The sequence below is a fragment of the Cervus elaphus genome, chromosome 12, assembly GCF_910594005.1.
Source record: "Cervus elaphus chromosome 12, mCerEla1.1, whole genome shotgun sequence".
Classification (NCBI taxonomy): domain Eukaryota; kingdom Metazoa; phylum Chordata; class Mammalia; order Artiodactyla; family Cervidae; genus Cervus; species Cervus elaphus.
The window spans coordinates 88,461,369-88,486,419 of NC_057826.1; the positions used below are offsets into that span (position 1 = coordinate 88,461,369).

General features: G+C 39.1%; 1 protein-coding gene and 1 non-coding gene across 2 annotated transcripts in view; both read right to left on the minus strand.

Moving 5' to 3' along the window:
- The window catches only part of ERO1A (endoplasmic reticulum oxidoreductase 1 alpha), a 50,478-nt gene extending 28,310 nt beyond the window's left edge, over positions 1 to 22,168 (minus strand). Inside the window, exons 1-6 of the mRNA XM_043919915.1 lie at positions 21,828 to 22,168; positions 13,819 to 13,938; positions 12,932 to 13,015; positions 6,449 to 6,487; positions 684 to 760; positions 519 to 592 (exon numbers count right to left, since the gene is read on the minus strand). Of these exons, the coding sequence (XP_043775850.1) occupies positions 519 to 592; positions 684 to 760; positions 6,449 to 6,487; positions 12,932 to 13,015; positions 13,819 to 13,938; positions 21,828 to 21,941 (508 nt within the window). The 5' untranslated portion in view covers positions 21,942 to 22,168. The remainder of the gene's footprint in view (positions 1 to 518; positions 593 to 683; positions 761 to 6,448; positions 6,488 to 12,931; positions 13,016 to 13,818; positions 13,939 to 21,827) is intronic.
- On the minus strand, positions 4,083 to 4,155 carry TRNAW-CCA. Its single transcript has one exon. It is a non-coding gene; the product is annotated as a tRNA-Trp (tRNA).
- Positions 22,169 to 25,051: the final 2,883 nt, after the last annotated feature.

The window sequence follows — 25,051 nt, forward strand, 5'->3', positions numbered from 1 at the left end:
CCAAGGTCAGTACAACAAAGCAGTTTACACAAAGTACCTGTATACATTACAAAAGTTAAATATATATATTACTAAGTACACAGAACTGCAAACTCAGGAGGTGAATTTTTTTTTTCAGAAACTGGGTTTTCTTTTTAAATCCCACTCCAGTGTTCTTGTCTGGAGAATCCCAGGGACGGGACAGCCTGGCGGGCTGCCATCTGTGGGGTCACACGGAGTCGGACACGACTGACGTGACTTAGCAGCAGCTGATGGATACTTGGGTTGTTTCCACCTTTTGGCTGTTGCGAATAAGGCTGCTGTGAACAGGGTGTACAAGTATCTGCTTTACTGTCTTCAATCTTTTGGGGGTAAATGCTGAGGAGTTGACTGTTAAGTCACATGGTAATTCTGTGTTTAGCTTTTTGAGGAACTGCCAAACTGTTAGAAACTGAGGATTTTTTTTTCTTTAAATTATTTCAAAAGAATTTTCTTCCTTAGATACAATCTTAACATGCATAGTATAAAAAATGTTATACCATCAGCTTCACAGAAGTTGTCTGAGGAATCATCATGCTTGGTCCACTGAAGAACAGCCTTCTGTGTTTCCTCACTTTAAACAAAGAAAATGGAGTTACTCTTTTTCTTAAGTTAACATTTCACCTGAAAAAGCATAAAATACTATTGCAAATAAAACACCAAACCTCAGAGATTCATCCACAGCTCCAAGTCGTTCAGCTTGCTCACATTCTTCAATGAGATTATTGGCTTCTTCAGAATACTAAAACAAAAGGGAAAGAAATAGAATTCAATTGATTGTACTTTAAAAACTTTTAAGAAGACTGTCGAAGGCATGTGAGGTTCTTTTAGAGCTAGCATCATCCCCTTGGTTTCAAAACTTTACAAGAAAAAAAAATAAATAAATAAGCCTCACATTCTTCCTGAAGCTAAAATATAAGTAAAAGGCTTTGCTCTTTGTTTTGTTGGAGAATACAACTTACTATTATGTTTACAAAATAAAGAATAATTTATAGTCCAACAACTATCAAAATGTCCACTAAGAAAATCTTTGAGGTTAAAGAAATCACTTGGCAAGGAGTCATGGGGCAGTGTTCCACTTTTCTAATGACGTAATTGTGAGCATCAGTTTTCTTTTCCATAAAATAAGTGGTTGGGCTAGATCATGTGCGTCTACGATCTATTTCAACTCTAAATACCATAATTCTAAAAATGCCCCGGAGGCTACCAAGTCTTATAAAAATACTCCAATATCTTTAGGTGCTTAAAATACGTTAACAACTGTATTTCTTCGCAAAGTCAAAGTTACGATATGTATTCTGCTTGCTGTGTAAAAGGGAAGTAAGTATGGATCATGAGACTTCACGACACACCAGGCATCACTACCATACAGCTAAAAGATGACATTGGAAGCAGGAGACCACAAATTCAATCACTCAACAAATGTAAACTGAGTGCCTATCATGTCCTTCTTGTAAGGATGATCATACAAATGACTGTACAGACAAGGACTCTTTTGAGGATAAAAGCGAACACTGAAATAAGTGAAATGACATAATTGTTTGAAATGATTTGTTTCAACACATTGGTCGACCTAAAGAAAATTCAACTCAAAAACTACTTTCAAAAATAAAATTACTTTTTATATATAATTAGGACTTCTCTGGTGGCTCAGTGGTAAAGCATCTGCCTGCAATGCAGGAGACACGGGTTCTATCCCTGGGTTGGGAAGACCCCCTGGAGAAGGAAATGGCAACTCACTCCGGTATTCTTGCCCAGGCAATACCATGGACAGAGGAGTCTGGAGGACTGCAGTCCTCAGTGTTGCAGAGTCAGACACAACTGAGCATGTGCTCACACATACATAATTAAGTATAAATGGGTAAAGGCACATGATGTATAACTCTTAAATGATTTAAAAAACTCTATGTATTTAAGCATGCTAAGACAGTTGAGGCAAAATATTAAAAATTAGTGAATGTTTATAAAAAGTGTACAAATATCTTTCTATTAATCTTGCAACTTTTCAATAAGTTAAAAGTTATCTCAAAATAAAAAAGTTAAAAATACTTATCAAAAAGTAAACAAAATTTGTTCAAGAGATAACATACACTTACATATTTTAGTATACCTATCTATATTTAAGCAAAAGTTGTTTAACTTTATTATTGTGATTACCTGAATATTAAAATGTAAGTTAAAGAAAACAACTATTCCTAGCTCCTATTTAATAACTCAGTCAGCTTTGTAAGTCACATCTGTCTCAAAACCACATCATTGGCATTTTTTCTGAAGAAAAATAATTTTTCTAAAATGCTTATTATTTTCAACGTTTTACAAAATTGCCCACAATCTTCTTCAAAGTTAATTTTAAGGTTAATTTGAAATCATTGATACTTTCAACTGCTGCTGCTTCTGCTAAGTCACTTCAGTAGTGTCCAACCCCATAGATGGCAACCCACCAGGCTCCCCCATCCCTGGGATTTTTCAGGCAAGAACACTGGAGTGGGTTGCCATTTCCTTCTCCAATGCATGAAAGTGAAAAATGAAAATGAAATCACTCAGTCATGTCCGACTCTTAGTGACCCCATGGACTGCAGCCTACCAGGCTCCTCTGTCCATGGGATTTTCCAGGCAAGAGTATTGGAGTGGGTTGCCATTGCCTTCTCCAACTTTCAATTGACTCTTCTCCAAAGATACAATTTTTAATTGAGAAGATTTCCCTCCTGGCTCAGCTGGTGAGGAGTCTGCCTGCAATGCAGGAGACCCAGATTCGATCCTTAAGTTGGGAAGATACCCTGGAGAAGGAAATGGCAACCCACTCCAGTAGTCTTGCCTGGAAAATCCCCATGGACAGAGGAGCCTGGCAGGCTACAGTTCGTGGGGTTGCAAAGAGTTGGACATGACTGAGCCACTTTCAATTTAACTGAGAAAAATATTACTTCTACAGGTAAATATATGAAAATATTTTAGCCCACATATTTTCACAGTTCTATTCTTTGCCTCTAAGTACATCTCTTTAATAAATAAGACAAAAATCATCAAATAAATTATCCTTATTTTTTAATTATTTTAAATGTTTTACAAATAGAAATGAAATTGTAAGCTTTCTTAATTTAAATCCATTTCAGGTCAGAATTTGTGCTTCCCTCATAACTCAGAATATACATTTATCCAGTTAAAAACAAGAGTTCATCAAGAGGAGACTCTTCCCACAAGGGGAGAGTCTCCAAAACACAACTGTAAAATTTGAGAATTTAATCCAGTATACCATTTGAGCTTTCTTCACTTAGTATGTACAGTTCTTTCCTACTTTTCATATCAATGAATATCCAGGTCTTCGTTTACAAGCTTTGTTATAATAAGTACAACTTGCTAAAGCTTCAAAAGCTGAAATTTGTTTGTTCTTTTCTTTAAGCAGTCCACCAATAGATACTTTGAATAATGATTCTCTACTGATTTTGAAAATGCAATCAACATTTAGAGGGCTCATTTATTTACAAATGACCAATACCAGTGAAGGATTCTTGGACTATTTAACAAAGTAGTTCTTCAAAGGCTCAAACATTTATAAAATTGGATCGACGATGGAGAGCAAAGAAAGTCTACTATTACCACGCTAAAGTAATATTTTATTCAGCATAAGCTTCATCCCCAAAACTTCATAGTCATTACTTAGTGTATATATAAATACAAAATCCTATTTTGTTGTTCAGCTGTTCAGTCATGTCCGACTCTGTGACCCCATGGACTGCAGCACACTAGGCTTCCCTGTCCTTCAGCATCTCCTATATATTTTGACAAATATATATATTTTGACAATAGTATTGTCAAATTGATAGTATCTTAATTAGTAACATATCACAGCATGTCGGGATACAATTATGAATTATGTATGTACCTCAACCAATTACAATTCTGATTTAGTAAGATTTCTTGATTTAGTAAGGATATTTCTTGATTTACCAGGACATCATTTCTTTTTCCTTAATATTTTATTATTTGGCTGTGCCAGGTCTTAGTTGCGACATGTGGGATCTTTAGTTGTGGCTTGCAAACTCTTAGTTGCAAGGTGTGGGATCTAGTTCCCTGACTAGGGATCGAACCCAGGCCCCCTGCATTGGAAGCATGGAGTCTTAGCCACTGGACCACCAGGGAAGCAGGACACTGTTCCATCAAAATTTAATATGTGTATCAATCCCACAAAACAAATACTTCATCTTCAATTTTGAACTTTAAATGAATTTATACTAACATTCAGTGACAAATGCTTTTTTTCAACAATGAACTTCTGAAAATTTTACTTTGAGCATCAACTGAATGAAAAAAATCCAACAATTTCTGGGACTTCCCTGGTGGTGCATTGGATAAGAATCCACCTGCCGATGCAGAGGACACAGGTTCAATCTCTCGTCTGGGAAGATCCTACATGCCTCAGAGCAACTAAAGCCTGTATGCCACAACAGCCGAGCCCACACTCTAGAGAAGCACATGCAAAGCAACAAAGACCCAGCACAACCAAAAATAAATATATTTTTCTTAATTCTGGAATTGAAATGATTATTTGAAACAGCTGATGATGGCATCATTTAATTATATGCAAAGCTCTGCACTGGAGCCAACACATTAATAGCTATGATTTCATTCTTTGTGTATGAATAAAAAACGCAGAATCAAAAATGATCAAAATTAGCTTAAATCTAACACATAAAAAGTGCAGAACAGTGATTGCCTCTGGGGAAGGTGTATGGACTGACTGGGATGGGGTATCAAACAACTTTCTAGGGTAGCAGCAATGTTCTGTAATGAAACAGAAGCCTAAGTTACAAAGGTGTATGCATTTAACAAATGCACACTTAAGATGTGTGCACTTCATTATATATCAATTTTATTAAATGTACATGTAAGCAAATATTAGACTCTACTCAATGATATACTTCTAGTTATGTATATATTTAGTTAATAACATATAGTGAGGGCAATGTGTACTGATGCTTACAACTTACTTGAAATACATCCAAAAGATAAAATGGTTTAATGGACGGCTATAAGGATGAACAGATAGACAAATATGTAGTAAAGTGAGTTTATGAAAATGTTAATAGTAGAATCTAGGTGATCAGTATGACAGCGTTCACAGGAAAATTCCTTCAACTTGGCTGTATGTATGAAAATTTTCACAATAAAATATCAGAAAATTTTAATTTAGAACAGTTATTTAGTCTAAATGGACAACCACACATTCCAAAATGATATGTAAATTTATTGTCTGCATTTATTGTGTGCACATGTTAAGCTGTCTTAGACACACTCTTCTTAAAACAACCACTAACTTACAAAGCTGCTGCTCAGGCTTTGTCAGCAGATCTGTGTGTTTTGATTTTCATAGGATCAGTGATACTTTCATGGTTCTTATGGATGGTAAACAATAACCCTTGTGTGAGTTATATATCATCATCGACTGCTGTGAGAAGTGGAAATTCAGTACTTCATTTTTCATTAAACATGTACTTTCTTTTTCCTCTTTTAGTTCTTTCAGTCAAAAGGATTCACTGTAAAATTTTAAAAGTACTAAATAGTAATAAGTGGTTGATTTGCACCATGCAATGAAGGATAAAGCCACTATAAAATAGGACTACTCTCTCTATGCAGGACTCCTCATCCTCTGCTTCTTATACATATTTCTCATAAACCTAATCTATAATTTCCCAGATTTTTCACTGACCAGTCAAATAGCACCTTAGGTATGACGCATACCAAGTGAAATGTGTGGAATATGTGTGAATCCTATTTGAAATTGACTATTAAGGGCTTCCAGGTGTCTCAGTGGGTAAAGAATCTGCCTGCAATGCAGGAGACGCAGGACATGCAGGTTTGATCCCTGGGTCAGGAAGAGCTCCTGGAGGAGGGCACAGCAAACCGCGCCAGAAAGTCCAGTGGACAGGGGAGCCTAGCAGGCTACAGTCCGTAGGGTCGCAAAGAGTTGGACTGAAGCGACGGAGCACACAGGCACATACATTAAGGCATTTACGAAACAACAAGAGAGACCCGACCCCGACTTTGGTCATGTGGGGTTTTTAAAGTATCATCTGTCTTAGAAATGCACACGAAGTATTTGTACACAAAATGATTTATCTCAGACTGGCTTTCAAATAATTGGGAGAATGGAGTGGAAGGGACAGATGAAACAAGATTGACCGTATATACTGGTAATGCCTTAAGCTGGGTGATGTGTACACAATTTGGGGTTCCCCCCTACTTTTATTTTTCTTTTAAGCTTTAATTTAAAAAAAAAAAAAAAGGTAAAGAAAATGAAGGAAAAAATAATTAGAGCCACTGCAAGGAGTATCACTGTACAGGGGAGCAGAGAAGTGAGGTATTAGTTGGTAGGGGAAGTGAATTTTTTTAGTTTTGCCCAATACTAGACACATTAATAAGTATATATACATACCTTGTAGCTTGCAGATTTAATTCCATCAGGAACTTCATCCTGAAAAATATTTTAAAATGCTTTTAGATGACAGTTATTCTATCTTCTGAAAAAATATTTTATAGTTCTATGATTTATAAGAAGAATGCACAGAACAAATGACTGAAGTTAACAGGCTAATATTTAACTGAGAACAGTTAGGCAATCTTTATATTATTTCTTAAAAATAAACAAAAAATTCAATAAGTTATGCTGTGGATTGATTACACACATTAGAGCATGGAAATATAAAAATAGAATCTTAGCCATTATTCTTCTTAATGCTCAGACTGTCCCACATTTAACCACCTGGGGGCTAAGTGCTGGCCTTTTTATGTGGCCTGTGTCTTTAGCTGCACTGGTGTCCTTTATATGTTACCCTAGTCATCTTTTTTTTTTTTAAATATTTCTATTTATCTGGCTGTGCCGGGTGTAAGTTGCTGGCATGCTGGATCTTTGTTTCATCATGCAGGAAACTTAGTTGCCACACGCAGAATCCAGTTCCCCAACCAGGGAACCAAACCCACGTCCCCTGCATTGGGAGCAAGAAATCTCAGCCACCGGACCACTGGGAAGTCCCTACCCCAGTAATCTTTAACAGCACTTTTTGTTTCTGTTATGACAGGATACTCCAGGCTCTTATATATTTCTTGTTCCAGTCTAGGAATCAACCATTTTTTAAGGAACTCCAGTTCTTTTCAGAGGAAAATGGCACTAGTTTTAGTTCTGTGTTGACCACTGTATAACACAGGATCTATCTACCTATCCTCAAAGTGATGCTGTGAGTAGAGATAATGATGTATGTGAGAGAGCTCTGTAAATTGCAGGGTCCTATTCTAATGCTAAATATATTCAGTGCATTCCTGAAATAGATTCCAAAGGGAAAGAGCCACACAGAGATGAACACTTTATTGTGTACTCATCGAGACTTTGTACTAGATCAATGTATAGTCTTCTCCTATGACCAGATATTTAGATGGTGTCTAATTTTTCCATATAATAAACCAGGCCAAATTTACAGGTTGATTTCAGCAGAACTGACATTTTCACAATATTCAGTGCTGCTTTACGGTCATCTTTGGACATCTATCCAATTATAAGTGAAAATCTTTGTAGAATTGCTAGGTCAAAGGATATGTACCATTTTTATTGGATACATCTTTCTAATTAACCTACAAAAGACTTAACCACCAGAGAGCTCATTTCTTACTCCCGGACTAACACTGAATATTGTTTTTCTGATGGAAGTGAAAGAACATTGTTCTAATTAACTGTAAAGGTAATAAATAACTCTTCAGAGAGAGTCCAGCCTCCATGGGAAGACAATCTGCCTCATTCAAATATTCTCTGGAATCAGGGGTGCAAATCAAAAGATGTGCATTTTAAAGTCCCATTGTTGTGTTGCATTAGTTACTTAGTTGTGTCCAACTCTTTGCGACCCCACAGTCTGTCCATGGAATTCTCTAGGCAAGAATATCGGAATGGGTTGCCATTGCCTTCCCCATTAAAGCCCCATAGGAAGAACAGAATTTCAATTTTTTTATTATTTTTCTATCTCCACTGTGTCCCAACGTATAACCTGAACCAAGTATCTACATGAACTGAAAAAAGAAACCAAAGTGTTGACAAAAAGAAACTGGTCTTGGTTCCTCATTTAGCTCAAAAAGGAATTAACGAAACATCAGCAGACCTTCCGGAGTAGTGAGTTAACTGTGTTTAACCTTGTACATGTATTGCACATGTGATAATTGCACTGTATTCATGATGCAATGTCCTTTTTTTTTTTTGTTCTTTTGGCCACACTATGTGGCTTGTGAGATGTTAGTTACCCAACCAGGGATTGAACCCAGGCCTTTAGCAGTGAAAGTATGGAGTCCTAAACATTGGACAGCCAGCGAATTCCTACAATGTCTTTTTAAGATACATAATGAAGAACATAATAGTGAGATGTCAAGATTTCAGTAATGTACAATATAAATGCTAGATGGGACAGCTGATTAGTTAGCCTGAAGCAAGTATTTAAAAGTATTTGAAATTACTTCTAATCACTCTTTGGTGGTGATAGACTGCCCTACTTAGGAACTATTAGAACTGAGACCAGGCTTGTCCTAAGAGGAATTAAAAGGGCTCGTTCCCTCGTTGTCATTTGGAGTGGAGCTTCTTGTTGTCTCTCTCCTCTACCCTTCCTTTGCTCCTCATGCGTACACCTTCAGCATGTCTATTATTGGCTTATCACATGTGTATTGAAATGATCACTTAGTGTTTCTCTTCCAGTACTTCATCATGACAAGTGCTCATCTTACATGCCCAGGTCCAGGTACATAGTAGACCCTCAAAAATATTCATTATTGAATAAAATTACATTCAATTGCTAATTGCTAGTCCTTCTCCATTCCATCTTCCGCTCCCTACTCTCCATAAGACTACCAATAATCTTTCTGAATCTTCAGTCTAATTATGGCACTCCTCTGCTACACTAAAATATAAGAATATTTATGGGGTGAATAAATATCTTCTGTTGTTGTTTAGTCACTAGGTCATGTCTGACTCTTTTGCTACCCCATGGACTGTAGCCCACCAGGCTCCTCTGTCCATGGGATTTCCCTGGCAGGAATACTGGAGTGGGTTGCCATTCCCTTCTCAAGGGGAACTTTCCACTGCACCACCAAGGAAGACCACTTTTTTTTTTTTTTTTTAAATACTTCTCTCCATCAAGAACCCAGTTCAAGAAAAAAAAAAAGGCCAGGGTAAGGGGGGCGGTATTGGCATGAAAGGCATTTGACTCCAGTTCTATAGAACGTGAAATAAGTAGGTTTTCTCAGTTTCCCAGTACAAATTGCTAGCTTTCACTGAATTATTTTATTTTAGCATTTCTGTGGGCTCAAGTCGGATAATAAACATCGTAACTTTTAGCATTTCTTAAACGCTAAACTTGGCTGTTTTCTCTAGGATTTACAGTAAAATGGATTTCATTTGTCAGTCTGTCAACCTGGGAATCAATAAGCTATCACTTTATGCTATGCGTCTCTCAGATTTTTCTGCCCGCTCCAATCTTCTTCTGAAGGTGGCAACCCCTAGTTCTACACTGTGTTAAAATAATTACAAGCAATGCTGTTTCAAGATGAGATTCAAATTTGCAATAATTGCCAGACTGCTTGTTCTGACTAATGCTAATAATAGCCCATTTAATGTGTAAGTGCAATTAAATGTCTTTAATAAGAATCCACCATAGTTTTAGCATTGTAAAAAGCCATGTAAAAAAAGTACTTGGTAAATTTGAATCTCCTCAAGTACTTTTCGTATTACTAAATATAAATACTAGAACTAATGAAATAAAATGAAATATTTAAATTGATATCATTTTAACGATATGTTCATGTTTTAATCATAGCAACATAAGGTATTTCCTAAGTTAACCCTTGACTTTTCAAAATGCTATGTCTATGAGGATTAAAATAACTAAAAACTTGCTTTTCATTCAGCTAATGATAAAATTCTCATAAATAACACTTTACATTTGCCTTATTCTTATACTAGACACGTATATGTAGCAATATTTACATGTATACAAATAAGCTGCTCAAAACAACACCATCACTTCACACCCATTAGGATGGCTATTACCAAAAAATCAAACAAACAAACAAAAAAAACACAGAAAATAGCAAGTGTTAGCAATTTTAGTGAAGTCACTCAAGTCATGTCTGACTCTTCGCGACCTCATGGACTACAGCCTGCCAGGCTCTTCTGTCCATGGAATTTTCCAGGCAAGAATACTGGAGTGGGCTGCCATTTCCTTCTCCAGGAGATCTTCCCGACCCAGGGATTGAACCTGGGTCTCCTGCACTGCAGGCAGACTTTAATGTCTGAGCCTTTAACACAGGGAAGCCCCTGTGTTAGCAAAAATGTGGAGAAACTGGAACCCTTGTACACTGCAAGTGAGAAAGTAAAATGGTACAGTCACTGTAGAAGATAACATCACTTCAGTTCAGTCACTCAGTCATGTCTGACTCTTTGAAATCCCTGGACTGCAGCACGCCAGGCTTCCCTGTCCATCACCAACTCCCAGAGCCCACTCAAACTCATGTCCATCACATCGGTGATGCCATCCAACCATCTCATCCTCTGTTGACCCCTTCTCATCCCACCTTAAATCTCTCCCAGCATCAGGGTCTTTTCCAATGAGTCTGTTCTTTGCATCATGTGGCCAAAGTATTGAAGTTTCAGCTTCAGCATCAGTCTTTCCAATGAATATTCAGGATTGATTTCCTTTAGGATTGACTGGTTTGATCTCCTTGCAGTCCAAGGGACTCAAGAGTCTTCTCCAACACCACGGTTCAAATGTATCAATCTTCAGGGCTCAGCTTTCTTTACAATTCAACTCTCACATCCATATGTGACTACCAGGAAAAACATAGCTTTGACTAGATGGATCTTTGTTATATCTACTACTTTGTTATATCTTCTACTGTGGGCAAAAATCTCTTAGAAGAAACGGAGTAGCCCTCAGTCAACAAAAGAGTCTGAAATGCAGTACTTGGATGCAATTTCAAAAGCGATAGAATGATCTGTTTGTTTTCAAGGCAAACCATTCAATATCACAGTAATCCAAGTCTATGCCCCAAACAGTAATGCTGAAGAAGCTGAAGTTGGCAGTTCTATGAAGACCTACAAGACCTTCTAGAACTAACACCCAAAAAAGATGTCCTTTTTATTATAGGGGACTGGAATGCAAAAGTAGGAAGTCAACAGATACCTGGAGTAACAGGCAAATTTGGCCTTGGATTACAAAATGAAGCAGGGCAAAGGCTAACAGAGTTTTGCCAAGAGAACGCACTGGTCATAGCAAACACCCTCTTCCAACAACACGAGAGAATACTCTACACATGGACATCACCAGAGGGTCAATACCGAAATCAGACTGATTATATTCTTTGCAGCGAAAGATGGAGAAGCTCTATACAGTCAACAAAAACAAAACCAGGAACTGACTGTGGCTCAGATCACGAACTCCTTATTGCCAAATTCAGAAGAGAGCATGGTGTTGCTCAAAAATTGAACTAAAAATTACTAAATGATCCAGCAATTCCATTTCTAGGTATATACCCCAAAAAACTGAAAGTAGGGATTCAAACATATAATTTGTACATCCATGTTCATAGCAGTATTATTCACAAGAACCAAAAGGTGAAAATAACCCAAGTCAATCAACAGGTGAATGAATAAACCAAATGTAGTACACATATACAGTGGAATATTATTCAGTCTTTAAAAGAGATAAAAATCTAGCACATGTTCCAATATAGGTAACCTGGAAAATATGATAAGTGAAATAAGTCAGACACAAAAGAACAAATATTATAAAGATTCCCCTTATACATGAAGTACCTAGAGTAGTCAAATTCATAGAGAAGGAAAGTAAAACAGTGACTTCCCACGGCTGAAGGGAGGGAGGAATAGGAATTTATTGTTTAATGAGCATGAAGTTTCAGTTTAGAAAGATGTAAAAGTTCTAGAGATGGATGGTGGTGATGGCTGTCTAACAGTGTGAATGTATTTAATGCCAATGAACTGTGCACTTAGAAATGGCTAAAATAAAATGGTAAATTTTATGTGATATGTATTTTATCTCAACAAAAGAAAGTAAAATAAAAATATGTACTTTTAAAGGGGAAAAAATGCTTTCATTGAAAAGGGTAAAATTCTCTGCTTTCAGAGTGGAATATTTCAAATTTTAATGCTCTCAGAACTCCTAAGCAAAGCCAGTGGTTTTGTTCAAATCCCTGCCAAGGAGGAAAATGAATACATCCTCAGAAAAGGGGAAGGACTGCAGGACTACATTTGTACCTCAATAAATTTCACTTTTTTACTAGTACATACATAACTGTAGTTAAGACATAAGAAAAACAAATAATAAGCCAAAAGGAACTTCCGTGGTGGTCCACTGGTTAAGAATCTACCTGCTAACACAGGAGACAGGGGTTCGATTCTTGGTCTGGGAAGATCCCACATGCCATGGAGCAGCTAAGCCTGTGCACTCCAACTACTGACGTTAGCGCGCCTACAGCCTGTGCTCCACAAGGAGAGGCCACCAGGATGAGAAGCCCGCCTGCCACAATGAGAGGGGCCTCCACCTGCTGCAGCTGGAGAAAGCCCGCACAGCAACGAAGACCCGGTACAGCCAATAAAAAATAAATAAAAATATCAAGCCAAAAGAACAATAGCTTTTATTACTCTGGGTAATAAATCAACAGACTGTACTAACCACAAAATCTAAATTCTACTACAGAATAATTCAAAATAGGATTTATAGTCATAAGTTTAGAGTTTTAATGTGTTGATTTTAAACAATGTTATATTTAACATAAGGATTCAAATATTATTTTAGTTATATTGCACCCTTTCAAAAACTGCAATTACTCCAAAAAACATGTGACAGTTCTTAAATGTATAGACTGTTCTTACTGAGTGACAGGGCTTGACAGCACAATCCCTTCTTCCACACTGGCTGATGTCATTCCAGAAAGGACATGGCCTTTTCAGGTTTACCTGCAAAATAAAATTAGAGAAAAGTTACAAAAATAAGAATCTCAAGATTGTAACAGACTGATGTTGAATTATGATACTATAACCTGGTCATGTTATCAGTTGCAATTATTCTACTTCATCCATTTACCAGTTGTCAAGCTTCAGTGATGGTATAAATGTGTAGCTGGTCTAAGCAAATTGGTAGACTTGATCATAAAGACAAAATATGCTACTAAGCAGTTCCTGAACAGATGGCAACTGGGAGCCAAAGTAGCTCATGTCATCACTGTTCAACTTACAGTCTTTTTTTTTTTCCCAACTCACAGCCTTTCAATGAAAGTAATAGCTAACAGACAATTGTGAACACAGTGTGCACTGCATATTCCAATGATCAGGTTTTCTATACTCTTTCAATGGATATCTCAAGATAAAACATCACAAGTTATTGTTAAAATAATACTGGTCAGAATAAAGTCATGCTTCTTAAAAATACTTTTTTTTAAATTAAATGGAGCAAATCTGATGTTTTGGAATGTTATGAACAACTCATGACTTCAATAACAATATAATAGTTTCTGTTCTGACTTCAATTTAACCAGCTAGATTCTAACACTAGAGTTCAAAACTCAGTTTTTGAAATTAAAAGTATTCAATGGGTCATTTCAGAACCATATGGTTCATTCTTACAAACTGCATTTTCCTAATATAGCCTTGCTCAATTTTAAATAATAAACACAATTTTGAAGCTCAGTGATTCCTAAGAAAATGTAATTATCCATTTAAGCTTTAAGTATTCCTATACCACCCCACAAATTTTTAAATACCTTGTAATATCTAAAGTAGTCACTTTCCAGGAGTTTTTGAAGTCTTGGGAAAAGCCTGTAGTTATTAAATTTATCAATGGTTTCAACATCACAGGTACAGTCATCCAAGTAACCACTAACCTGTTAGAAAGAAAATGGAGTATTATATCAAAATATCATAGACGCAGAGTTTTTCCTCACATGGTTTTGATAAAAGAGCCCTTTACTCAACCAGCCCCTAGCCTCTTGCCTCCATATAATTTTCTGAGCTGGGACATGACCATAATTGAGTAATGCTATTGCTCTTACTATATACCTACAGCAATGCAGTGGATACCATTTGTAGGGAGGGTGCACTGAACTCAAAACGATACACATACCCCCAAAGAGTTGGTTGGTTCCCTGCAGCCACTCCATATCCCCATCCCACCCTCCAGACTGACCAGGGGTGGGCTTCAAATCCAAAACAAGTCATCGTCTCCACTCCAGGACTCTGGAATTGAGGCTAAGAAGGAGCGATGTCTCCCCCTGACACTAAAGAAGTAAACTCAGACCATATTCCATCATGTGAACTGAGGAACACGTAAGCCAGCTAGCTGGCAGAGAGAGGAAAGATTCTACAAGATACACAAAGAAGCAGAAATAGAAGATGGAGAACATATGCTAGCTGAATTCCCTAGAGTTTGCCTACTCCCACTTCTACCATTTTTCCTGAAGGCATTACCACCCTTGAATTCTTTGAGACCCAGTAATCCTATAATTCAGTTGTCTCTGTCTTTCCTTTTAGTTTCAAACAGGATGTGTAGGTCATAGACAAGGTTGGTGAATGTAAGAAATGATACTGAATTTATAAGTGAAACAATAATTTGTTTTAAGGATATAACAACCCTCAAATATCAGCCATGATAATTTTTATAGATTTGAAAATGATGCTAAAAATTACTTATCATCAGCAACACTGAGATGGCAAATTAACCACAAAGCCAATCCTAATCTTCAAATGCTTAAAATCAATGTCTTAACTGTATTTAAGAAATCAAATTATTAAATCATATTATAATCATATGCAGTGGAAAAACATATTATAATCAGACAATGTTATCAATTGTGAAGGTAAAATTCTGAGATATTTATTTGGGATTAGGCAAATGCCTAACAGAATTAATTAAGCATTGCCTTAAGTAAAAAACCCATTATGATTTTTTTAAGTAACCTTTTAATTTTTTTTAATGTACAGCATGCTGCAGAAAAGAGATCCTTAGACTTTGGCCTGAATATCTGCATTATAAACTACTTTGAGGCTTCCCTGGTAGCTCAGGCGGTAAAGCATCTTACCTACAGTGTGGGGAGACCTGGGTTCGATCCCTGGAGAAGGGAGTGGTGTTCTTGCCCACGCCCACCCCCCAAATGCATTATAAACTACTTTGGATTATATTTTTGGGAGACGTATTGCCAATAAAATAATAACTTAAAAATCTATTGGTAAGGAAGCAAATAAAGAATAATTCATTGAAATACTGAATTTAGGTCTTCTCCTTTTGGAATATGTAAAATCTTACACTATCTTTTAATTTTAGAACATCACAAAACAGTAATGGAAAATTTTCACCTAAGAAATAAGAATACTTGGAATGATGACAGCAATATTCAAGAGATAAGTTTTGTTTGTTTGTTTGTTTCATATCCAATTTGCCTAGTCTTATTTGTTTTGGACTAAAGAATTCAGTTTCTAGAAATCTGAGCTACATATTTTGTCACTGTAATAACTATTTTCATTTCATATGCAAATGTGTCCTTGTTTCCTGCTAAAAATTCTCTCAGTATACAATAATCTTAGAGTCCTAATTCTGGGTACCAACAAAACAAAAGTGCTTCTGTGCGTGTGTGTATAAGTCGCTCAGTCATGTCCAACTCTTTGCAGCTCCATGGGCTGTAGACTGCCAGGCTCCTCTATCCATGGAATTCTCCAGGCAAGAATACTGGAGTGGGTTGCCATTCCCTTCTCCAGAGGATCTTCCAGACCCAGGGATTGAACCTGGGTCTCCTGCATTGCAGGCAGATTCTTTACCACCACGAAGGAAGCCCAAAGTGCTTCTAACATAGATGATTTGATTTTTCATGCCTCTTTCTTTTTGTGCTTTCAAGGCAAAACTTCTAAGAACATAAAATAAGCTACTGTTTCTCCCCTTGGATACAAATTATTATACAAAGAATAATAGGCACAAAGGCTGTAAAGGCCAAAGGGACGGGGCTAGAGAGTCACATTAAATCACAAAAGAAAAAACACAAAAAGACTGAAGAGGAAGGGTTTGAGGCAATCCATTTCTAAGGTAAAAATCTATCCTTCTCTCTTTTGGGAAGGTCCCCTCAGGTACCACTCAACCCCAGCTGGGTTAACTGTCTCTCCCAAGAGCTCCACCACACTCCACATACTCCTACACAAGAATGACCTCACTCTATTGAACGTATCTATATTTCACTCCCACTCCCTAGAGTTAAGAACCTTGAGAGCAAATTCATGTTTGTTCATTTTTGTATTCCTGGTACTGAGCACTGCACTTCTAGAAAGCTCACAATAGAAGCTCAGCGATTATTTTTGGTTTGGAATGGTGAATACATGAATGAAAGCTGTTCATGGTCACTCTCCCTCACCGGAGCCCAGCACCGCGCTGCCTAACCATAACTAGGCACGTTCACGTCACCTATAATGGAAGCGAGTGCCCCAGACCATGCCAGGTCAGAGGGCAGAAAGGCACTCACAGGGCAATGAAAGCAAGCAGCAAAGACAAACAAATCTCTGGGTCCAATATCTGCTGATCGACATCCTAATTACAAAGACAGTGATAAGAAGCTCCAAACCAGAAAGAAATACATGATACCTCCAGAGCAGAGACGGCTTATAGCCTAGAGGCTACCGAGAAGAGAAAGCAGGACAATGGTAGATTTAGAAATCTTCTGCCTCTTACCTTAGATACTAAGTGGGAGGTATTACCAACTACAATTCAGCTCGAAGGGCAGCTAAGGAGGTGGAACAGGGGTGACAGGAGCTTCACTGGATGGAAACAGTCTAGCAAAGGAGAGGCAGGAAGATCCTCAGAAATCCAAACCCTTTGACTGTTCGGAGAAGCTTGCCAACAGGCAGCAGAACCTGATCTCTGGAAGAGAGTCTAGCAGGTATGACACCAGACCCAGTTTCAGACATCAGAGAACCGTGTATGTGACCAGAACAGTCTCAGGAAAAGTCTACGGTAGAACTCCAGTTAATGGACCCAGGGCAGAACCTTGGAAATGAAGCAAAGTCCTATTACCTGTAAGCTAAGACCAAAAGATGGGTGCGATGTTTGAAAAGGATGGCTGATGTTGTACTTCAGAATGTGCTATGGAGGCATAAGGAACCACTATACTATCTCCCAAAGTAAAACAGAACTGTGGCCCTACCATAAGAATTTGAATTTTTTAAAAAATGCAGTCCCCTACCTGCTCCCACAACACACCCACAAAGTGACGGATGATAATCAGGCTTTGTTGGGCAAGGGGCCAAACGAATAGGAAGCAATGGAAAGGCCCTTGTTGAGGGCTGGTAGATATATGGACCAAGGTAGGCCTAACACTATTCAGTCCTGGTCTCTTAAGAGTAGGAAAGCCTTTGAAGGCCTTATATTGCTTTCTTCCAAGCAACCCAGCAATCCCCTTCTACACACCCTCGAGGGGAGGCAGTGTGTAACAACAGGTTTAGCAGGCAGGCTCTGGAGTTAGGCTTTCTGGGGTTGCATCTCATCCCTGATACTTCTCAGCTGTTGACATTCCCCATGCTTTTCAACCTAACGACTTATCAGTAAAGAGTTCGCCTGCAGTGCAGGATAGTCAGGAGACTAGGGTTTGATTCCTGGGTCAGGAAGATCGCCTGGAGGAGGAAATGGCAACCCACTCCAATTTTCTTGCCCGGACAATCCCATGGACAGAGGAGCCTGGCGAACTACAGTCCATGGGGGTAGCAAAGAGTAGGACACAACTGAGTGGCTAACACTTTCAATTTCCTATCTGAGTACAAAAATATTGAGGTAGCCAGAAAGTTTGTTGGAATTTTTCCATAAGATACTATGGAAAAACCTGAATGAACTTTTGGCGAACCCAATAGAATAGTAGATCTCATCTCAAAGAGTTCATATCAGGATAAAATGACCCAGAGTAAATGCCCAGTAAATGTTAATCATTATTATTACCCTACCACTGCCTAAATGTTCCCAGTGACAGGGATCTTAACTATTCCCCCAAAGCACCCTACAACATTCTTTTTTTAATGAACAAGATAAAAAAAAAAAAAAAAGCCAAGCTTGCAGTTAAAGTTCTCCAAAAATTTTACATCTGTAGCCCCAAGGGAACACAGAACTGACAATCAAAAGTTAACTCCACTACTTTCTCCATTGACTCTGATTGGTTTGAACCAAATTCCAAAATACAAAAGGCAAGGGAAAAGAAAATAACACTGGTCTGTTCTCAAGTTTTTGGATACAGGTATCCTTTACTTTGCAACGAAAGACAAAATAAAAAACCCTATCAAATAGTTTTTTTTCCTAAATAGTTTTCTTGTGTGCTAACAACTTCCAGTCCTACCACAGATTATTATTTTTTTGCAAAGCACTGTAAGAGTATACTCCTCATACTTGAATGAAATATTTTTTAAAGTGCTCAAAATGTGCTTTATTTGGCAAAGAACTTTAGTTGCACTAATTTTACTGAGTTTTGTGACCATTAAAACATGCACACAAACACACATACACGAGGCATTCATTCATTGACAGAGCAGACTGGGACAACTCTGTCAAAAGAAAGCACAGACACACCAAAAAGACTCTATCCTGGGTAGTAGGCAACTTTCTAAGGACACAAAATACTAAGAGCAATTTCTGCTTTAAAGTCTTGGTCTTGCTATAACTAGAATCATTGTTAAATGACTCAAAGCATAGCAACCAACATGAAACACACTTTGGTCCACATGCTTTGTTCAGAAAACCCTGGAATGTAGGTGGCATTCAGAGCCAATGGACATTTCTCCAATATAACCTGTTTCAAAGATCCCTCTGACTAAGTTTTAATCCTGGGCTTATTTCCACCCACTACCCAACATATTATCAAGTGTCTTTACCATTGTCCTGCCACTCTGACTAACACAAACTTTTTAAAATTGACCTGAACAAGACACCCAGACAGGTAAAATACATGTACATAGAGTGTATCTACAATGCATTCCAAACAAGAAATAATCCACTTCTGATGTAGCCATTTTGGATTATCCAAACTGTTCCCCTTTCATTAGCCTGATGGAGATTTACTGAATTCAAAGAAGTGGATCTGAGTGTTTATTAGCATTAACTATATTGAGTGACAAAACATTCTGAGTGTAAAAGTTTACAGATGCATTTCTAATTAATTTCACTGAAAAAGGTGTCCATACTGTCTCCATAACTGGCTTCAATATCTCTTCTTGAGATGATTTCTTTAAAATGCATCCTGGGATTCTATGAATTGGGACTAAAGTTCGGTTATATTCATTCTCTCTAATGGTGCATAATGAGGAAATAATTGTCAGAAAGAAATAAACTCTGAAAAATCTTCACTTACTTCAATCCCATACCTGCTACAATACTATTTTAATTTAAAGGAAGGGTGAGTCCTTATTTATGAGATTTTTACATGAAACTGTTCATGTGTTAGACTTCACTGACTTGTATACTAAAAGGTTAAAAAAAAAGCCAATTTTCTATGTAAGAAATTTTTTTTAAACATTTTTTAACAGAATGATACAGGAGTGGCAGTTAGGAGGGGGATGAGGAATGTATATAAGGGAAATTCATAACTTCCAGACAACTGGTCACTTATTGTGAGCAACTAAACTGAAGCACTATTCTCAAAAGAACTTACAACATACAGTGAAAATGGTTTTACTAGGATGTGAAGTCAACTAACAGGCATATGCAATAACTAAGTTTACAGATTCACTGGGGGCAAAAAATGCATTGGGAGCTATCAACCCGTTGTTAACTAAGAATATACTCCAGCTACTGTAGCATTCACATATTTGCTAAGCACCAATTATGTACCAGTCTGCGTACTCTGGAGTGGCAAGAATTGGTACTAAATTGTAATTTTCGAATTTATTTTTTGACCTCTCAAAGTCTGTTCACATTAGGCCTCAATAAATGCCTGTTGAATTATGTCCAATTATTTGTAAAACTTTGCACATACTTCAGTGGCTTTCTGAGGTCCAATAACCACGTGCTACTGCTAAGTCGTTTAGTGTGTCTGATTCTTTTCAACCCTATGATTGCAGCCCCCAGGCTCCTTTGTCCACAGGATTCTCCAGGCAAGAATAGTGGAGTGGGTAGCCATGCCCTCCTCCAGGGATCTTTCCAACCCAGGGATCAAACCTGTGTCTCCTGCATTGCAGGAGGATTCTTTCACCCCTGAGACACCAGGGAAGCCCTAAATACATGCTCCCGTGGTTCAAATCAGAATCCCCATGTATATACAACAAGCCAGGCACCCACGCAGCAGTGGCAAGGCGTGATGGTGTGGTAACTCAAGGCAGAAGTGGCAAGAAGGACAGGCAACAGGAAGGAAAGCAAGGCTACAAGTAGCAACAAAAAAAGAATCAAAAGGACTTTGTGGCCAATGCTAACAGAACCAGAGAAGATTTGAACTTTTATTTCCAAACCTGAGGTGAAAATTTGCTTTTTTAGTTTCTAGCAATATTTACTAACTGAAAAAAAAAAAAAAAAGAACACCAAGGATCCCCGCCTCTCCTCACGTCCCAAAGAACATGATTTACTAAACTGTGAGCTCTTCAGGGCAGGAATTATGCCACGGTATTTCTGCATTACAAATTCTCAGATCAATTTATATAGTGTTTATAAATGTTTGCTGAATGGATCATTTGCACCTCCCCTTTTCTTTCTCCATTTTTTAAATTTTATCTCTCTTTCTGATCTGGTTGATATATACATATCGATATGTTTGTCTCCATTTTTGTCTTCATGTTTATTTGTTACCATCCTCTTTCTCCTCTTCTCACCCCCATCCCTTCCACTACGGACCATAATAGAACTAAATAAGTTAACAGTAAAATCTACTTAAAAGGAACAATTTGGATACCCATCCCTCAATGTTGTATAAAATGTCATTTTTATCGACAGAAATCAACCAAAAGGTGACTTTTAATAACAATGACATTAAAATATCACATCTTGTGGATACCAAAAACCTGTAAGTTTCTTTGAATATTTTGCTCAAGGAATCTACATTTCTTACTAACCGAAGGAAATAATTATAATAAGCTTGTTATCAAACTTGTACACTGAGGACCGGTCTCCCAATTGGGACCAGCAATACGGACGCCGCGGTAAAAGAGTTCCACTACATTCAGGAAAAGGAAAGGACACGGGGCAACCGCGGCCCCAAAGACACCAGGCAGTTGAGCTTAAGACACAGAAAAACCACACGAAGCCATTCTCCAGCCTGACAGGAAGATCTGAGGGCAGCCCTCTTCAAAAATCTGTTCTGACCAGAAAGGGTGGAGAAGGGACCCAGCAAAGGCACAGCCCACGCTGTTCCAAGTCAAATTGGAAGTTAAAAAGACCCAGGTTCTGTGAGAATAACAAATACTGAGTGTGTGTGTGTGTGTGTGTGTGCACGCTTCTCGGGCAGGAAAGACCAACAGAGATGCACAAACCAATTAGGTAGAAACAGACAGCGGGGCACCCATGCCTCTCGCCGCAAGCCTGATCAGAAGGCGCCCTGGAGGCGCCCTGGCATCGGTTCAGAGTCTTCGGGTGGCGGACCTGTTCACATCAACCCAGGCGAGCGGCAGAGGACCCAGCCCCGGCCAGGGAGCACAAACACCGGGGGCTTCTTCCGGAAGGGTGGAGAAATTAACACCCCTCCGGCGCCCCACCTACCCGGGCGCGCGGGACGCAGCTCAAGGCAGAGGCAGGGGTCCCGGGACCCGCAGCCCCGCCGCGCACACCGCTTACCTGGCAGAAGCACCTCTGCGCCGCCGTCTCTGGGGGCTGCTGCTCGCCGTGGCCCGAGCCCAGCAACCCCACGGCGACCAAGAAGCCGATCAGGAAGCCCCAGCGGCGGCCCATAGCCGCTCCAGCCGCTGGTCGTGCCGCGCCTCGGAATCCCCAGCGCTCGGGAGCAGGCCGTGCGTCCGCAGATGAAGCCCGCGCGGGCCAGCCCCCGGCCGCGCCCCACCTCCCGGCCGCCTCCCAGGCCCGCCCTCGTCTCTCCTTCCTCTCAGAAGCCGCCACCTCTCGTTGCAGCCTGCGGACGTGCCGGGGCGCCCGCGCGGGCCGCCTGGGACCTGAGGCCCGCTTCCTTCCCCGCGCGTGTGGCTGACGCACCAACCCTCTTCCCGACTCCGCCTAGCCCGGAGAGCCGCGCCCGCCCCCGCCCCGAGTCCCCTGAACGCCCCGGGCTTGGGTACCCGACCAGACTGCGGCCACCAGCCCCGCGCGGGAGTCGGGGTCCTCCCAGCTCCGAGAGCCCGAGCCAACGCTGGAGGGGTCTGTGTCTTCCGGCAGGGCCCCGCCCCAGCCTCCTCATTCCCAGCCAATCCTTCCGTATCTCGATGCAAGGAAATCAAACCGTGAATTACGTGTCCACGGTGGCCCTGGCTGAGTCATAAAGCTGAAAAGGATACTTGTGATCAATACCAGGGCTGCGCACGACGATTTTCTAGTAGTCACATCCAAAGAGCAAAAAGAAGCAGGTGAAATTCATTTTAATATAGATTTATTGAAACCAATATATGCAAAATATTTCAAAATATACTCAATATTCAACGATTCATAATATATTTTACAGTTTTAACGTTGAAATCTGTCATGTATTTTATACGAACTAGCCACATTTCATAGTCAAGTGTGGACCGAGGTGGGAGATCACTCTTTATTTATAGGAGGAAACAGGCCCAGAGAGGTGAGGGGATATGTATGACCTAGGCCTGGGAGCTGGCATGAGAGAGCCAGGTCCTCTGAGACCAGCCCCGGGACTGGTCCGTCAGCTTTTTTTTGTTTGTTTGTTTCTTAAAGGATACGTTTTTCAAGGTGAAACTGGAAAGCTATCCAGCCTCTTACACATGGCATTAAAAGTGAAAATGTTTCGATTTATTTTTTTTTGTAAACCGTTTTTTGTTTTTTCTTAAAAAGTCATCTCTTATTGACTTAACTCTAGGATATGGTAGACCTAAAATAGGTTTTATACTCCTATTTTTCTGAGAAAAATAGGCATAGGATTTATTTACATTATTAAAAATCACTTAGTGTGGTAGAGGTGAGACTCATACCCTCTGCTCTGACCATGAATGCCAGTGAACATGTAATTAAAAAGTCACCGGTCATCTGATACCCTGGTGGGCTGGAGTATCTCTGATCTTAGTATCTACAACTTGCATGTTAATACAATCACTCTCTTTTGACCTGGAAAGTTGTATTTTCATTATACTGTGTATGGGTTCTCATATCCCTCTAGGGACAGACCTAACTCATTCGATCCCTCAGCATGGGTCTTCCTGGTTTCCTCTTCACCTGGTTCCAATGTCTAAATTAATTTCAATTCAATAAACTTACTCTCTGCCAGAATGAGCCTGACATCAGAGATACAAAGATGTATGAGACCCAGTCCCTGCACGTGGATGGACAGCCCATGGACTTTAGTATGTCATCTTTTATGACAGCTCTCCTTTATGTCTCTATTACTGAATTGTGATCTCTTTTAACTCCTTAAACAGGGATTATGCCTGTGACTCCCGAAAATATTTGCATGCATTTGTAAAATGAATGAATATATTTCATATGCCTAGAGTATTAACAGGCTTCCCTGGTGGCTCAGACAGTAAAGCATCTGCCTGCAATGCAGGAGACCTGGGTTTGTTCCCTGGGTTAGGAAGATCCTCTGGAGAAGGGAATGGTAACCCACTCCAATATTCTTGCCTGGAGAATTCCAAGGACAGAGGAGCCTGGCAGTCTACAGTCCATGGGGTCGCAAGGAGTTACACTCTTGAGCGACTTTCATTTTCAGAGCATTAATGTCTGAAGATTAAGCTATCAAAATGAGAGACACCATGTGAAAAGGGGGAAACTAAATGAATAAAGCCTAAAATTGCAGAAAGAAACAGTCTCAACATGAATCAGCTCTGAATTTCATGCTGATGTAATAGCCCGAAATTTGGAAGAGTTTAAAAACATCAATATTCCCATGAAAAAGGCTCTATTCCATAACTTAAAACTCTTGCCCAGAACAGATTTCTAGCAAACATATCAGAAACAATCACCATTTAAGATAATCTTTTTTACTTTATTGCCTTCCCCCCTCCCCCAGCCTTATTGAAGTATAATTGACAAATAAAATTGTAAGGTAATTAAAGTGTATATCTTGGTGATTTGACATACATAGACATTGTGAAAGGATTTCTACCATCAAGTTAACACATTTATCATCTCATATATTTACCCTTCTTCCCTCTCTTGGTGAGAGTATTTAAGTTCAACTCTCAGAAAATATCAGTGATACATTACAGTGTTATTGACTATGGCTACGGTGTTACACAGTAGATCCCCTAACTTTATTCATCTTAAAGCTAAAAGAAGGAACCCTTTTACCAACTTCTCCCTGCTTCCCCCACCCCCTTGCCCCTGCCAAGCGCTTTTCTACTGTCTGTTTCTATGACTTTGACCTATTATCATTCTACATATGAGTGATGCCATGCAGTACTTGTCTTTGTCTAGTTATTTCACTTAACACAGTACCCTCAAGGCCCATGCATGTTGTAGCAAATGGCAGGATTTCCTTTCTCATGCTAAATAATAGTCTGTTGTATGTGTATACCACATCTTCTTTATTCATTTATCCATTGGCAGACACTTAGGTTGTTTCCATACTTTGGCAATTGTGAATAATGCTGGGTGAAAGTGGAAGTACAGATATCCAGGGAATTCCCTATTTGCCCAGTGGTTAAGACACTGTGCTTCCAACGCAGGGGGCACGGGTTTGATTCCTGATGGGGAAAGTAAGATCCTACATGCTGTGTGGTGTCAAAAACAAACAAAAGGAAGTATAGTTATCCGGGCATAAACCCAGAAGTGAGATTGCTGGATCTTATTTTATTGTCTTGATAATTATAATTATTCCTTTCACATTTGTAAGGGATTTTAGATTGTATAAATGCTTTCACATATTTGAATGTTTTATACAT